We start from the raw sequence: 18,353 nt of genomic DNA on the forward strand, positions 1-18,353 counted from the left end.
TTTATCATCTTTTTGTAACTTATAACTTAAATCATCAATAATAACAATATACATAACTTATAAATAAATGGCCGAATAATTATATTAAAAAAAAACGTCATATTTATTACAGTCATAATAATGTTAATTATATATTACAAAAAATTTTAAGTTTTTTTTTGGCGGTTTCTGTTAGTATAACTTAATAAATAATAGATCAAACCTATGAGTGCATAAGATTTGCTTTATATAATATATTATCATCTTCATTCTCCATCATATGTTGTAACATGTATATTTTCTACAGGCATACTCCGGAGGGAGGTATCGTTATCTTCGATTCCAGAAAGGGAAAGTTGCTGCAACTCGAAACTGTCCGTAAGTATTACGAAGCGTCGTATAATAAGTCAAAGCAACGTAAGTTGGGGTTTTGCTTGTGGTATCAGAAAACTACGAGAAAGTTTGCGGAAGACATAAGTTTTCGTGATGTCACTCAAAACACTAGTTAGAATTGAGTTTTATTTCTCTTTGCAAATACTTCCATTCTTACACGTTTGACTTATCACTTATTGTTGCAACATAAAATATTACGTCCACATGCACACACGTGTTTGATCGTGTTGAGCAGATCATCTCAAAAGAAAACCATACGTGTGTAGTATGTACTATCTTTGAATATATTTAAAGATTTATTATAAATCAAACTTTTGGTTTTTTGCTTGCACCAGGAACCTCTTTTATATTCCAATAAAATACGCGAAACTAGGTGTCGTTAATTATATGCTATTATTATTACAACATAAAGGGATGAAAATCCTTGAATAAGTTAAATCCTGAATAAAATATATCTTTATCTTACGCAATTCGAGAAGTGTTTTTAAAGAATCTTACAATTTTGTCGGTTAACAAAGTCTTAGACATTATTCGCCTTTTCTTCTATTTTTAATATTATATCTAGTATTATGAATTGTATAATTAAAAATGTTGATGTGAATGCTTGCTTTTTTCTATATATGTACATGTATAATTCTTTTGTTAAAAAATTTACAATTAAATATAAAATAATTCTACAGTACCATTTTGTACCACGTAAAATATACATTGTATACACATATTACATGTATATACACATATATGTCACATATTACAAAACTCAAACACTGTTTTTAAAGAATTATTTCTTTGGAATACCATTCTGAGGCAGGTGCGAAATAACATGTATAGACCATAACCGCTCTATATAAAAAATATAAAAACATTCCGTTCATGTTTAAGTGCTAAGATTTTTGCGCAAAGTCTGAGCAAATGTTGTACGAGGAGGACACCGAAACTTTTGGCACGGTTAAATTGTTACCGCTAGTGCTACTGTGGACAGTGTGAACCGCGTTACTAATTAGGACAGATGATCTGCGAACATAAAGAAAAAACGCGCACAATTCTTCCAATTCTTCAACACAGTCTGCAGTTATAGATCGTAAAGTATTGATTCAACATTCCATGCTAACTACTTCCAGCTACATACCTGTTATGCCTCAAATGACTCTTGACCAAATGACCGGCAGTCAACGCGGCCATCAGGGAAAGTTCTCCAGCGAGTACAGTGGCGCAAACGATCCGGGCAAGTTTATTGGCGTTCTCGCCGGGGTTGTTTACGTGCGGACCTTTCGCTCCCAACATAGCCAAACACGCGCTCTGTGCTGGCAGACCGGTACCACCGCCTACAGTGCCGACTTCTATGCTGGGCATAGTGCAGGACACATGTAAATCCTTGCCATCTTCGCCCCAGGGTTCCATCAACGTCATGCAATTGCTGCTACCGACGTTCTGAGCGGGATCCTGTCCGGTGGCGATAAAAATCGCGGTCACGATATTAGCGGCGTGCGCGTTGAAACCACCCACGCTACCCGCCACCGCTGAGCCTATCAAATTTTTGTTGGTGTTTACATCGACTAGAGCGTGCACCGATGTCTTGAGCACGTTGGTCACGATATCCTCGGGTACAATCGCTTCGCAGATCACGCTCTTGCCTCTACCCTCGATCCAATTGACAGCCGCGGGCTTTTTGTCGGTGCAGAAATTTCCGCTTAGGGAGAGTATCTCCATTTCCGGAAAATACTCCTGCAATGTCTGTAACGATTTTTCTGTGCCTTTCGATAACATATTCATGCCCATAGCATCGCCGGTCGTGGCGACAAAACGTATAAATAAGCATCGCCCGGCTATGCGCACGTGTATCTTCATTAAACGTGCGAAACCGCTTGTTGCGTCAAAACTGTTCTTCATCTTCTGATAGTTTTGCTGCTGTTGTATCCACTTCATCGCCTCGCTCGCTTGCACGATATTCAAGAATCTTACCACGGGCCCGCGAGTCATACCGTCCGCTACTATTCTACTCGTCACGCCGTATTTCATGAGAGCGCGACTGCCGCGATTGGTCGACGCCACCAGGCAACCCTCGGTCGTTGCCATCGGCACGTAATACACTTCGCCGTCTATCAACAAAGGTCCGGCGACACCGACCGGCATCGGCATAAAACCGATTACGTTCTCGCAGCACGAACCTAATACCTTGCTGTAATCGTAGTGCTTGTACGGCAGATCGGTCATTTCATCAGTGAAACCAGCGGCTTTACTCACGACAACACGTCTGATACCAACGCCGCGCTCCATATCCCCGACCGCTTTTTCCAATTGATACGAAGCTATGTGTTTGTGTTTTACCAATTGTATCACCTCCTCGTCCGTCAACACGCTAGCTCCGAGCTAGTAAAAAACAAAACAAATTTAAATGAACAGTGATACCAACGTAGACGGACAAATCAATTAAAAAAACAATAGAGTTGTTGAGCTATTTCTTACCTCAGACTTGTATATCTCGAGACAATCTTCTACGCTTCTGGGAGGTTCGTCTTTCTTGGACGCTTCGCTCACACTGCTGGAATCATTCGAACTGTAAAGTATCACATCGGTTTGCACCTCTTTTTCTTCGGTTTGCACTTCCTTCTCGATTCCATCCTCGTTATCAAACCACCCGCCACCCACACCGGACAAAGGGAAGATCGGTTGTGTGATCACTGTCGTATCGAGTCGCTGTTGCAATGGCATGTCTATAGTATTCGTATTATCCGCATTGACATCAAGAGACTCCGCTTTCTCTTCCTCCTTGAATCTCAGGCGCCTAACGACGTCGTTCCTTTCCTCGAAGAAGATGTACTTTACTGCAAGTGCTAGCAACAGAATCAGTATCACGATATTGTCCACACTGACTGACAGCCAACTAGTCAAGTGTTCTCTCAATTCGGATCTCTCGGTATGAACGGAGTTGTTTATCATATCCGAGTTTGTGGTCGTTGTTTTGATTGTTTCCGTCGTGTACTCGCTTTCTTCTTTGTTGAACGGCCAGCGGCTGCAGCATAAAAGTAACATTTGCATAAGTTAGAACATAATCTAAGCGATCAAACGTTGGTTTAACGAAAACGAATTTATTATTGAGTCTCATCTTCATTGTGGCGCGACGAAGAAATTATAAATGCAAATGGTAATTAAAATCTTAATTGCAACTGTTATTTAAAATGGTAAATCTTTTATCTACGTGAAATCAAAATGATTGAAGTGTTATGTGCAAAGTCTCACTTATATTGTCGTGATATCTGTTTCAATATTTATAGTTCAGCAATATATACATTGATATTTAGTGCTTTCGCAGTGTATTGTATTAACATTCGAAGATGTTTTACGGGTTTGAATTGCGTTAGTGTCATTTTTATACCGACGTTTCGTGAACATTTCAGCTCACTTCATCACAAAACTGCAGTTTACTTTCCTAGAAAATTAAATGGAGTCCTTGGAGATATACAAACATCCAAACAATCTCAATAGAGATAATGGACAAATGACCAGTCCACTATGGCAATCCATCCTGCCATAACACTCCTCACCGCCTCTACTTTCTATCGCATCACCTTACCTCTACTACTACATCCCCTTCATCATAATCTGGCGCTATAAAAAAAGGGACATCTGTCCGAGAGCATCTCAGTAATAAACTGCTCTTGAAACCCTGATAAAGTGAGCTGAAATGTTCACGAAACGTCGGTATAAAAATGACACTAACGCGGTTCAAACCCGTAAAACATCTTCGAATGTTAATATATGCGTTTTCGATGCATTGCTATGCCGAAAGAAGAAACAAAACTAAGTTAAACCAATATATTAATACATAGTCGACTCGACGTCTAAACGTGAAATAAATATTCAATCTGTTTATCGCGAAGGTCTTCTGTCAAGATAAGTCGAATTCACGGATATCTTCTAATTAAAGAAGTATTATTCAGTTTTTTCTTTATGTTTTTCAGAGAAGAGTCTTTTTTATGCTTATAATTTTTAATACATGTAAGATATTTTATCAAGGATCCGAACACGGAAGATCGAAACGTGTGTAATAAATTACACAATTAAATCAACACAACTCAATCTTGTGTCAAGGCTCACACACACACAAAGAATTTCGTAATTCTCTTTTTTTTTTCAATCCTTTCAATGACTTTTATTTTATTTTGTTTCGCTCAGAGACGCGCGATATTTCGTGGCGCGATAATGCTGCCGTCGTTTTTTTGACGTCAACATCCATTGTAAACGAGAAAAATAATAAAAATTATACGCAAAATTTTTGTGTAACGTAAATGTTTTTGATGATTCTTTCAGTCCAAACTTGGACGTAGATAAGTATTTCCTTTCACGCGGAAGGCTTCATTGAATATGTGAACACTTTTGAATGGAAGTATGATGCTAATGTGCGTCAGAGCGGATGAACCTGACCTGACGTCGAAATTAGGCGTGACAAGTCGGTTGACAAAGGCGGAGCAAATATACAAAATTAATAAGGGTCAGATTTACAATAGCTTGTGTGACCGGTTTCCTGCTTCGCCGCGTGTATATTGTGTTGCACAGTAAGTTCGGATTCGAGTCAAGTTTGAAGTGGGGAGTAAAGTATTGTAATGTACCTATGCGCGTGTACCACAAATAGGCCACCGATCATGATCATCTTGACTCGTTCCACCACAGGATTCGGTTTTTGGTCCTCCTCGTTCAATGGTTGTATTATGAATATCCTGTCCGCGCTCAACCGACCCTTGTTGTTATTCCCTCGGGAAAGCTGGAATATATGAAATGAAATGATACGTATGCAATGATACATATGATACATGCAATGATACGTGAAAACGACGATATATTACACTAAGGAAAATTCTAATTTAAACGAGGAGTGGGACGTCACAGTCGTACCTCTAATATAAGCGATAAACAAGCCGGATAGAACGTCATGAAGACGATGTAATTGACGATCACTCCAAGACATGCAAAGGTGCAGAGGATCTCAAGCCTCCTGACACCCGACAAGGAGCCTATGCCGATCAGCAGAGTCTCCACGAGGGTGTCCAGAGTGATGGTCGGTCCCAGCAGAGACATACCGCGCGCGATATTCGCCCGAACTTCTTCCTGACTTCGCGAACTCAGCGCGTACTGAGCCAAAGTCGCAGCCTTGGAAAGGTCGATGAGAAGCAAAAAGGAGAACAACGCGTCGCTGCAAGAGGGAAAGTGTGACGTCGAAAAACAAAGAAGGAGAAATTGTAACATATATTTAAGGAGACGTTATACAACAAGTCCGTTACTTACAACAAGTCCGTCGCGTCATTGTGAGCGAAACTGACCAAGCTTGAGGTAAACACCGCGCTACAAAATACGGTAAAAATGCCAGCGATACCTGCGATACAAGAAAAAAAGTCTCTCTGTTGAACGAATAAAACATTACATTTTTGTAAACGCAACATCGGAGTTTATATTAAAAATATCCGATGCGCTCTTCGGTCGTAACGATCAAACGTGATTCACCGTACGAAACGATTACCGCTTTCCATGAGACTTTCACTATGGGAGAGCTTTCTCGTGCCGCTCCGAAAGATCCGGTTTTATCAATGAGAGATACGCGATAATTATTACACATTTTTTCTCCGCGGCCGTCCTTGATGCGTGCGCAACGCCCCGTAACACGTAGTCGAGATATATAGCGCGATATAAAATGTAACTGAGCGAGCGGACAATTGAATACTTATCAATCCGTCAAGAAAATTTCTGTACCAATCTCGCCGCGCTCTTATTAATATCACACATAATTCATTATTAGCCATTTCACGCAAGATAATTTGTGTATATATATATCCACAGATCAGTCTCATAAATTATCATGATAGAAAGTTGTTTCGCACACAAGTTAGAGGAATTATACGCATCTAATCTACAGACACATAGTCTAGTCTACACGCACACATACCTAAAATATATTTGGATCCCAGTTTTTGTAAATTCCGGAATTGATAATAGGTGAAGAGCACTGCCAAGCAACGTATAATGGTCATTACTATGATGTTGGCCACTTTTGAATTGTCCTGGACACAAATATGTGTGTGAAAATGATAAAGTTGATCAATTAAAGTCCTGTTCGATTGTTACTTTTAATTAATGGCAGTACTTAAAAATCTCTCTGTAGAAGCTAATAAAGTTTCAATACTGCCAATAACAACAAAACAGGATCAAAGTCCAAGACATAGAGCTGAAATTGCTCTTATACGTATATGTAAAACATCGAAAGAGATTTTTAAGAAGAAATCGTAAGAAAAACAACGGGACTGAGTTTATCGCAAGCTATTCGATATCGCTTTTAGAATCGCACAGAATTTTCGCTTACTGAGATATCGCATCGAGTGTGATGACAATATAAGGTATTAGGTAAATCTTCCTTGCGCGCCTGTCCGGTTCCGGTATCCATGTTGAGCGTGCACGCAGTTAAAGTGAAGATCGTTACTATCACTTCCAAAGGATGACCGGCACAGAACCGGCCATACATCTCAAATACGTATGTCAGCATCGTGCCCCCCTTTTTTTCTTTCCTCGAGAAAATACTATTCAAAATCTGAAAGAGATTACGAAATTACATACGTGAAACATTTGTTTTACAATGCGATTACATATGTGAACACTTGTTTTATAATGCGATTACAAATGAAGAACTAATAAATTATTAAAGAACTAGAAAAAAGCACACAAGAATCGAACGCGTTGCTGACGTCGCGCGTTTAACATTTGATCGTATAAAATCTCGTCGTTACGGTCCATTGTTCGGTTCCTCTTAAATGTCACATTATGTATGTAATTATTTATATATGTAATACATAAAATGTGCAATAATTCTGATGTAAAAAACAAACTTTTACTGTGTGTGAGAAAAGACGAGAGGCAAAAAGCCACGTGAGAGATATCAAGATGTTCGATTTCTTTTGAAAGATCACACGCATAATCACGCACTTAATTATGCCATGCAATACGCGTGCGATATCCAAGGGTACGAGCGAGTTTGTAGAAAGTAGCTGTTATATCATTTTGTTTGGTGAATTTCGACACGCGAGATACATCCACCGGTCGATGGTCACAAGACCGTGCCCAACTCTACTTCGCGAACTCGTCAAATCGTCATTAGAATATCGATGTTCCGCGCGTGTTTATTTGTTACTTCAGTGTATGTACAACAAATGCTGCGATCGAATGAAACAAAGTCAAAGGTAACGTTCGCGTGTTATGAACGAACGTGAGATCGTGTATCACAGGGTACCATATTATATTAAGTTATATTACATATTATTGTTGACGCGTAATTTTTTTTTTTTTTTTCATCAATTCTAGTCTACGTTTACACGCGTAAACATATATATTTATTCACGCGAGTTGCACGTACATTATACAGTTGGCGTCACAATATACTTTGCTCCCTTAAAAAAAAAAAAAAAAAGAAAAAAAAAACACATCAACGATTTCTTTTTTATCACCGTTTTAGTAAACAAGGAATGTTTCGTATGAACGATGGTGAAACACTGATTTATAATATTTTTAAAATCCAAGTCCGACTAAACTAGTTGCACACATGTGGTGCTTTGAACACCACAAATACCAAGTAAATCAAGAGATCTCTTGTGCCAACAATCTCCGAAGAAAAAAATGTCGATTTACCTGTAATGTCTGTCAAGGTCGGTAACTTTCCAAGAGTTTAAAAGTACTCGCAAGTATTTCTACCATTAACACTGACCGCTTCTCTACTCTCTTAAAGCAAGTCGAACAATAAAACGTCTCTCGTTTGACGCAACAGCCGATACGTCGGATTTTTATTAAATTGCATTAATTTGCGCGTTAATAACCCAAATCGCCTTTTCTGGCATCGAGTTCAAACATAAAAAAAAGAAAACAATCTGATTTGCACAACACTATGTTTCGTCAGGTAAAAATGTACACTTCAAAAAAAAAAAAAAAAAACTTACGTGTCTTTTGTTTGACAATCGTTCAATAATGTATAATATGTATATATCGCATAATATCCATACCTTCATAGTACCTCGGTTTCTTTTAAGAAAAGAAGAATACAGATAAGACGATTTTCTATGCACTCATTAGCGTGATGTGCCGCGTATACTAGTAGAGAACCGAATGCGATATGTGAAATTTGAAGAGTACGTATAAATATATATGTATAAATTCATCTCTCCCCTCTACGCAGAGACTCCGACAGCTGACTCTGATTCGTTCTTGTGTGCAGTCTCAGTATGTGTGAAGTTAGCACGACATTCTATTTATTATTACAAAATAATGATAGTAGCACTTTACATAGTTCTACAGTTCTTAATATAAATAAGCAAAAGTTCCGCGGTTTTAATATTAAAAACCCGAAAATTAAAAAATGTCGTGCTAACCCCGTTAGTTCTCTTTCTCCACTTATACATATATAAAATTTTACACCAAAATATCAACAATTACCACTTTTATGTACTATTGACATTCGACGCCAGCACGACACTCGAAAAAAACCTGTCGGCATTGTAAATTATATAAACGCATTCGGTGACAATACTGCCAGTGGACATTATGTTACTTAAGCACGAAATGGAACATATTGGTATAAATACGATGTAAAGAAAAAGAGACGATTTATTAATAAAATTACAATTACGCCCCATCTTATCTTTTATGTAAGCGCGGAAACATAATTGTTTTCTTGAAAATGTCTTTATAATTTTCAATTGTAACACCACCATTACAATATATATATATATATATATATATAATCTACCATCAAAGAAAGAATTAGTATTTCCGGCTAATTATTTATATTCTCTCTACACGACGCAAACATATCCAACGACATGTTATATCTAGCGACATGCTAATCTTAATTTACGATAAAATAATAACACACACTACAACTGCCGAAAGTCGACTGCACGACGGGTTTTTGTCGAGTGTCGTGCTGACGTCGAATGTCAATAGTACATAAAAGTGGTAATTGTTGATATTTTGGTGTAAAATTTTATATATGTATAAGTGGAGCTTAGAATTAACGGGAACTCTCAATCAAAAGTGTAATTTTCACTGTCTTCGTATAGTTTTGAGAAAAGTGTGTTGTGCTAGAACGTGAAGTTAGCACGACATTTTTTAATTTTCGGGTTTTTAATATTAAAACCGCGGAACTTTTGCTTATTTATAGTAAGAACTGTAAAACTATGTAAAGTGCTACTAGAACTATCATTATTTTGTAATAATAAATAGAACGTCGTGCTAACTTCACACACACGCAGTCTCAAACGTTCTTTTTTTTGTTTTTTACAGCAGCGTAATTTGTCTTGTAATATATAATTTACAGATATATTAACATTACTATTACTATTTTATTTTTTCTCACAAATCGAGAATCGTCATTAACTTCGATAAGAAGCGCAAACATCGCATTTTCCTCGAAGATAACAAAATGTGGACAACAATGTTTTTTTATAATAATAAGAGAGGTATAAATTATTAAAAACTAACACAAATCGAAAGTCATAGAACATAAACAAAGATGATAATGATAACAATAAAAAAAAATTATAATTTATATAGTACATATGAGATTTTTTCAAAGATTATAGAAAATCTACGGTGTACGTGTATTGGTACACGTACATTGCAGATTTTCTATAATCTTTTTTTATCTCTTTAATAATAAGAAATCATTTACTCTGTCACGTACGCCGGAATAGTTTATCTAACTAGTGTCAAGTAAATAGTTTTATTATCTACTTATCAAATCTAATTTTAGTATCAAATGAGAACACATTCCTAATATAAATACAATCAGAGTACAGAGCAAGAGAGAAGGGATAGATTATCATGTACGTTACAACATTAGTTCACACAAAAAATTGCAGCTATTTAGTTTCGTTATCTGAACGAGAAATCAAAGAGATAAAAGATTTCTATCCGAATGTACATATCAATTACTCCGAACTTTGTTTGGTAAACACGTTCCCGACACGTTCTCATGAATGGATTTTACTTTTATCTTTTTTAATCGGCAGCACGTGAGATATTCACCACGTCTCTAGATATTCTTCTTTATGCCGCGCATTTGGACTTAAATCTTGTTGTGGACATCGTCGCGAAGTCATCATCTTTTATTTTGCAATATATATTTAATATAACGACAGGAATCGCTAAGTCGCGCATTCTCACCCGGCCAAAAATAAAAAAACGCGTGTCCTTACGCGCGGGGTAAAATTTTCGAGAACACTTAGGCGAGTTAAAGCAGAAAGAACACGATAAGAGTATCAACGGCATAAGAGTAACGGCGCAAGCAACGCACGAGAAAAACGCACCAACAGTTTTTCCGCAACATTGACGTAAGTAAAACAAGTTTCTACATTTTGAAATTTAGAATCTGTTTGCACCAATTACATAGATAACTTTTGCAAACTCACGGGATAATCTTTGATTATCGATACGTAAAAATGTGTGTAATAAGAAAAAAAATTCTCCCTTTTTCAATTCAGCAGACTGATTGAATGAAGAGTAACAAATAATTTGACAAGCGATTAAATTGTTCGATTTTACGAACAATACAGTTTCTACAACTTGCGTCGCCTTTTTTTGTACTAATATTCTTGTTTTAAGTTCGGCACTTTATTACTTCATTGGTAGACATTGCATTACACATAAATATAAAAATTTACTTTTTACTGATGCGTAAACGACGCAGAATATTAATGTGCGAATAAGTAATTTTTTTTTTATCCTAACATCGGTAATACAAAAACTAGTAAAACTAGTGGAAAAAAGAAATATTTACTGCGACAACCTCTCCTCTGAGACATCATGAAATTGATATCAAGCAAAAAACCTCGACAAATTTGTTACTCGAATGTTTACGATATTTTTATTAAAACATTCACTTGACATAAAAACGTAGTAAATTGAAGAAATACCTGAAGATAATAAAAATTAAATACAACGAATACTTTAAAGAGATTTGTCACAATGTAAATTCAAAAACATTCGTTAAAGCGAGAGCTTTTATATTAATATACGTAACTTTTTTAGTTAGTTAAGACACGACGTTCTATCAACTGAGTTTCCGAGAATATTATAAACTGGCGAAATAAAAAAATTCATCTAGTCGGTTTTGCTTTCTAGTGTTTTAGTCAGAAATATAAAGAGCAATTGATTTTTAGATACGTTTCTCGAATCTAGAAAAATATAAAATGCAGCGATCTTAAATAAAAGAGTGAGACATGAAGATAAATATCGACTTATATTAACAGAATGTTCGCGGTTTGGCAAGGGGTCTCAGAGCCAAAATAAAAAATAAAATTTCTATTTAAAAATCTTGTTTAATCGGGCTGTTTGAGTCACGGGACTGGATTTTGTGTCGTAATAAGAGTGTTTATTTTCCAAAAATGTTTCGATTTTACTTTAAACTATCTTCAGTGGGCTATTATAATTTATATTTAAACGTACGTCAAATGTGAAATTTGATAAAATAAGGAAAACCAAATTTCACATTTGCCGTAAGTTCTTATACTGTCTGATGATCGCTAATGAAACAGTCCGCGCGCGCGCGTGCAGTATTCTTAAGATACGCTTAAGACGATCTTATGCTCGCGGACCTTCAAAAATCTCAATTTGGTCTAAATATGTTTCAACCGTGAAATGAGAATTTCACTGAGTTTTCGAAGTGTAAGCGAACGAGACGAGACAATTGAACAATCAAAATTAAATAACAGATTCACACATACCTAAAGTTTGAAGGGTGCAACCTGTAGCTCGACGAAACTCTTCACTTGTCGCGCACGTTATCGTGATAGAGTTCAAAATGTGAACGCCGATTTATTGTTTCTTGCGACTTTTTCTCAGAGCGCGCTTTTTTATTGTTTTTCAAATTCTTCTAAAATCTCTATTTCTTTTTCTCAACTCTACTGACCGGCTCGATATAAACGTTCTTTACGATTTTTAAAAAAAGGAACAGTAAGTGTACTGACAGAGCGAACAAAAACTACAACACGATCAAGTCTTCGCGCGTAGAAGCGAATTGTCTATGAGTGAAGAGCACATGGGGGAGATAGTTGTGACTATCTGTTGTTCGCAAAGACAACCCGATATTCTTCCGAATCACGCGGCGCGCACTGGTTTACTGATCCTCAGAGTTACTGAGCGTTGATGAAGTGCTTTTTTTATGAGGCGCATGCGCGATGTGTACACTGTTGTATACGAACGCGAAAGTGGCGAAAGTCTTGAACGACGTCGGGAAACCGGGTGGAGTTACGAGTCTTAAAGAGTTGGGCTTTTGAAATTTTTTTCATTTACGCAAATCAACTTCCTCCTCACTTGAAGATGCGCTTGCTGGCAATGCGTCGAACACTACCGGCGTTCCTCACGACTCTGTGTCAAAGACAATAAAATTTGCGTTCTAAGATCAGAAATAAAGACAATCAGTACACACGCTCTTTCTCTCTTGCACAGTTTCGCAATTTGCTTAAATCTAAATGTAAATAGGAGAAAAAAAACGCGTGTGTATTCTATCGTAAATAAATACCTCTCCACAAATAAAAATGGAATGCACTATTATACACACGTATTGTCGATGTGTCGCAAGTCGTGCGACGTCCTGTCTTTACGGTGACTGACGATGAGCGCTTTCGTAACTCACGTTAAGAAAGTAGTAGCGTGTTCTCATAGTCCATTGGCATAGTGAAACTTTTCCGATCACTCAATAGTAAAAAAAAAACAAAAATATATATATATATATGTATATATACGTCACACAATGATTACATGTTTAATTTTGACTTAGACTTCGCTTCCTGCCTCTGACATCACGCAACAATTGATTGAGGTAAGACTGACCGCAAGACTGATCGATATTTAAATAATTGTCCGCGAGTTTATCTAGTCTTACTGCAAGCGATAACATTTAATAACGATTACATTTTCTGATGTAATTTGATTAAATCTTAAACCGAGACGAAGAAAATCTAAGATTCTACGGAGATAAGCTCTGGAAAAGAAGAGCGACAAAAGAGACACGCGTTTCGTTTTCTCGAATGTGCCTTCACAACGAAGAGAGAGCCCTCGTAAATCACACATTTCAAACGATTTACGCTTTTACGACGCCGAGATAGACGAGTCGAAACAATTTTCACGATCAGAGAAACCAAAATTATAAACAGAGAAAGGAAACTGTTTTTCGCAGAAAACTATTCCGATTTGCTTAAAAGTGTTAATCGAAATACTTGTAGAAGACGTCAAAACCTTTCGACGAAATCACGCTCGACGATTTGCGGCACTCGTCACGCTAATAAAACGTTTATTTTTAACTTGATATCTGAATTGTTTTATTCAATTACTCCAGAACTTCATTTTCTTATATGTATAAAAATAATTTCGTACATGTAATATGTATAACATATACTTATGCAAAATGGGGAGTTTTGTGTATATTACATGCATGCCTGAACAAAATTTATCTACATCAAATGAAAATATGCATATATTTAAATATATATAAAAATATGCAAACATATTTTTTACGCATACCTTTGCGCACATATGGCAAGTCTATACACGGGAAATCTATCAATCTATGCACGTAATTATGTGCATAGATGTTTCACGTATCCCGTGTATAGACTTGCTAGTTCAGGTTACATTATCGTTGTCAAGCTGCATATTTAAATATTTATCTTTTGTGTAATGTTTTCTTTTTTTTTTTTTGATTGTAAAATTACGTCAGTCAAAACATCTGTACGCTAAGACATTGCTGTCAAGTAACAATAAAAAGTATATAGGTAAAAGACAAAGTTGCAAGATTTAAAAAATCTAAGCTCCATCTAAGACGGAGAATTACACCTGTTAAAACTTTCGGTCCAGATCACATACTCGTGAGTGTCGCGGCAGAGAGAGATATATAAATATTTTACGGAGTCTCTACATTAGTCATTACATACTGTAGCGATGACAAATCGACTCCGTGCGAAGTTCTTCCCCAATTAAAAAATCGAAAATGTTATTTTTTTCTCACAGCCGATATCTTTGTGTCAAATACAAACTCTAAAATATAGATATCGAAACATCTTTTCTCGTGTACACATCAATTTAAAAGACTATTGTTGTTAACCCTACCTTATCAGATAATTACCTGAGATACGTGACAAAAAACACGCTAGCCGATTGGATGTCTAAAACATTTTGACCAAGCCGATGTGTGAAAGCAGATTGGATTAATCTGAACAGAAAGGTCATTTTTTAAAACTCGCAATAAGTTATTAATTAGTTATTAATGAATACCGTTATTATTGTGAGCCAATGAGCGCGTGGAAAGCGACGATCCGAACTCTGTAGATGTGCACGATTTTCAGTTGTCAAAATTAACTGATCGCAAGAAGCTGCATCACGCGCCGCTTGTTTGTTGCTCCGCCTCTTACTGTTAGGAAATTGCACACGAACCAGTCTTCTTTTTACACCTGTAAAATCATACACGCCTACAGAGTCCAAAGTGTCGCTTACCGCGCGCTCATTGGATCACGTTAATGAATCAATATCACAAGCTTTGCAAAATTGCAAATGACTTTTGTTCAGATTAATCCAATCTTCACACTTCGACATAATTTTGAGACATCCTGTATATAAAAAAAGCAGTTTGTTGTAGATGTTATTAATATATATAAATTTATGTTTTTATACAAAACATCTTGGTTTTACACTTTGTATATATTAGAATTTTATCTAAGATATGTCACGTAAGTGTATATTTATCTATGAGAGAAGATATTTCAAGCTTGAAACTTCGCTTCTTACATATTTGTTTTTCTTATTGTAGTTGATTGTTTCTGAGAATTTTAGCTTTGCTAGTCGGAAAAATTGCAAGTTATCCAAATTTTGCAGGACATATGTTCAAAGTTCAAAGTACTGAAAGTATGCAAACGTTGCATTCGTGTAGATGAAACGCAATTTTATCTACATAAATTTATTCAAGTTAAAAAAAACCATCAACATAAAACATCCGCAGCGCGATATAAAGAAACCGACTTCCAAATTTAGTCTTTACCGTAATTATTATCTATATCTATATGGAGATGGTTTTTTCTTCATATATTTCAATTATTTCTTCTCACCAAAAAATGACTGTCTAAAGATGCGCAAAAGGCAATGTCGAACAACTACATAATGTAGAAGTATAGCGCATTGTTAAAAGCGTCAGCATCAGAATATATTGTCATACATTCGCATAATATAATGCAATTCAAGTTGTACAATGTCAACTCAAAAGAATAAGAAAATTATGCAAATATCTTAAAATACGTCTTTATACATATACAATGTGACATTTTTTTTTTTTTTGAGTACATGACGGCGTTCATCCATCTATTATCATTACATATCGTTTTGCATCGCTTGTGGTAACATTTGTGATCATTTTTACTGCAAACTGAGCATTGGATTTCTTAACAATAAAAAGATATATATAAGAACCTTGTCCGAATATGTTAAATTGTTTTTTTGTTTTTAAATGATGTAAGTTCTCTTCGAAGAGAGTCAAGCATATCCCGTGCGCACATCAGAGGGTGATCGAGCATGTGACGCAAGTGACGCAACTTCTTTCGCGTGCGAAAAACGCTGATAAAAAGAGTCTGCGTGCAAAAAAGCGAAGTAACGCAGCAGAATGCGGAGAATAGGTGCGTCAGATGAAAAAAAAGATTCAAAACAAATTCATTAAACAAATTCACTAAACTTTCGTACATGGTTCTCTTCTTGCAGGTAAATAACAGAAATATATACGTATATAAAAAAAAAAAAAAAATAGAAATTTTCGCGGCGCAATTTGTGTGACGATATTCGATGAAGTTATTTAATTTCTCGGATGCGACGTAATTTTTTTCGCGAAATGCAGAAAGCATATTTGATTACTGCGTGCTTAGCAGAAAACGAATATCGCCGAATTCCTCGAAAATCCCGAGAAGTTATTCTTCCAAGCAACTTCTCGGAAATTTCAAGAAGTTACCACTCCGAAGGAGCTCCGGGATTTCCGAGACAAATCAGTATTTTTTCAATCGATGATTTCATAGTTCACCGACACGCGCGATAAATGATTAATTCATTTGTTATTCGACACAAGTGCTGTATGACGACACACAAAGTGCTGTTTATCGAATGGAAAACAAATTGACTTATTATTGTCTAAAATAATTGCTCGCGTATAACAATCAGCTGAGCCTCTGCTGAAGTCACCAACCTGTAGTGACCGAGATTGCGCCATGCCTTTCCGAACGTTTAGAGAAACTGCTTGAAGTTTTCCTTCACCAATGTTTTGATGCTCAGATCTTCGGTAGTCTTTCATTTTGTTGTTTTTAAAAAGTAAGAATAAACTTTTCACACACAAAGAGTCAATGCACTTATCACTTTGTTTTTGTTCATTCATAGTATTTGATAAAATCTACCGTGAATGAAGCAGGTGAGCACTAAATTCATTATTCCTTTTGTCTCATATATATCTGATGCTGCTTTCTTGCTTTTAAATATTTAAGAAAATTTACAACAACTAGAAGAACTAGTCTCTTTCTTAGTCACAAACAATTTGTCAGATTGTAGTATCTAGTGTTTACTTTTTATTGTGCAATTGAACTTCCTGAAGAATACAGACAAATCCCAATTGTACATGTTATCAGACATGTTATGAGTGAATTATCATGTGTTCATGTGTACTATTAATTATCATGTGTACTATTGATTATCATGTGTACTAAATTAAATAAATAATAAATCATACAGAGATATACAGAATAACACATGCAAATACATATGAGAGACACAATAACAAATGTGCAACGATGTTGTTTAATAATGTACAAACATATGGCTATAACGCAACACATTGCAATAATGTGCAACTGAGGCACATTGCAATAATGTGCTATTTCAGATTTTCTAAGAAACAAAACAAAACAAATTTCATCTACATAAATAATTATTATGTATATAAATAACTATTAATTGGTGCAAAACATATATTCATAAATAAATGTCCAAAGTCATACTTCGCAACGTCAGCATAATGAATTTCCGCTTTTTTTTTAATCAAAAGTCCATTTTTTATCAGACAGAGATATTTGCACTTAAAACTATTAAAACATGTAAAAACATGGATAAGTCAACGGTTTTAATGACATGTATAATTTCTAATTTGCTGTACAAGGTCATTCTGAACGAATATTACATAAGCATTGATAAAGGTTCACCAATTCGTTAGAGAGAACATTTCCTACAGATCCCCGCAGTGACACATAACCTACAACCTATAACTTGTATTAACGAAAAGAAAGAACGGACGAAAGGTGACTGACTTACCGCGTAAGATTCGCCAGGAAATGTCGTCGGCCAACATTGTTCCTCGCGCGTTTGACGCTAGTCTTTCGTTATCTATTTTTCTTCACGAGAAACTCATTTTCCCGAGGGAGAAACCGAACTCGAACGCACTGGATCCTATACTGTGCGGTGTGCACCGTGCACCGTGTCGTAAGTGCCGTGTCATGAACTAGTTACAATAGCATAACCTTTTTCAAGGTCCTTTTTTTTTATAGTCCGGATTTTCAACAAATGTATTAGTCTGCCTCTTGGGCTTAACATTAATCTCATGTTTGTAATTTTCGACAAACATGAATTTTCCTTCGCTTTAAACAGGCAAATCGTCGACCTTCAAGCAAATCGATCAATGTTGTTATTCACTGTCAGTAATGAAAACCTATAGTTCACGTGACATATATTATAGATTTCCAAGTACTGGCGGGATGTAAAGATTTTTTTAAATGACGTCTACTGCAGATCCCCGGAGATCGGCTAGAGCGGTTCTAGGGATGCGTTAATCATTTGCTGTCACTACTACTGAGAATCTACAATTCGCGTGATATACACATGTTACGTCGTAGATTTTTACTTATGACAGCGCACTTTGAAACGCGGTGTTTGCG

The 18,353-nt window shown here is 36.1% G+C and overlaps 1 protein-coding gene across 4 annotated transcripts; it reads right to left on the reverse strand.

Moving 5' to 3' along the window:
• Positions 1-205: 205 nt before the first annotated feature.
• On the reverse strand, positions 206-18,088 carry LOC109859982 (3-hydroxy-3-methylglutaryl-coenzyme A reductase). 4 transcript variants are annotated; one of them, XM_020438766.1, is made up of 11 exons: positions 17,734-18,088; positions 14,677-14,852; positions 14,528-14,614; positions 6,725-6,949; positions 6,311-6,425; positions 5,656-5,743; positions 5,266-5,563; positions 4,983-5,134; positions 2,839-3,385; positions 1,502-2,742; positions 206-1,386 (listed from the first exon to the last, which is right to left on the reverse strand). In XM_020438766.1, exons 4-11 carry the CDS (start codon positions 6,902-6,904, stop codon positions 1,257-1,259), a joined length of 2,751 nt encoding a protein of 916 aa, XP_020294355.1. In that variant the 5' UTR covers positions 6,905-6,949; positions 14,528-14,614; positions 14,677-14,852; positions 17,734-18,088; the 3' UTR covers positions 206-1,256. The 4 variants fall into 4 exon arrangements, with proteins under 4 accessions (XP_020294355.1, XP_020294354.1, XP_020294356.1 ...); XM_020438765.1 differs by lacking the exons at positions 14,528-14,614; positions 14,677-14,852; XM_020438767.1 differs by lacking the exons at positions 14,528-14,614; positions 14,677-14,852; positions 17,734-18,088 and adding an exon at positions 12,129-12,525.
• Positions 18,089-18,353: the final 265 nt, after the last annotated feature.

This window comes from Pseudomyrmex gracilis, unplaced genomic scaffold (genome assembly GCF_002006095.1).
Source record: "Pseudomyrmex gracilis isolate BER0280 unplaced genomic scaffold, ASM200609v1 scaffold_313, whole genome shotgun sequence".
Lineage (NCBI taxonomy): Eukaryota > Metazoa > Arthropoda > Insecta > Hymenoptera > Formicidae > Pseudomyrmex > Pseudomyrmex gracilis.

Excerpts from the sequence above, each read along its gene's own strand:
- LOC109859982 (XM_020438764.1), bottom strand. Across the intron at positions 5,744-6,310 it reads GGGATCCAAATATATTTTAG|GTATCGCTGGCATTTTTACC; the intron begins GTATGTGTGCGT and ends CTTGTATCGCAG. Across the intron at positions 2,743-2,838 it reads TCGAGATATACAAGTCTGAG|CTCGGAGCTAGCGTGTTGAC; the intron begins GTAAGAAATAGC and ends GTTTTTTACTAG.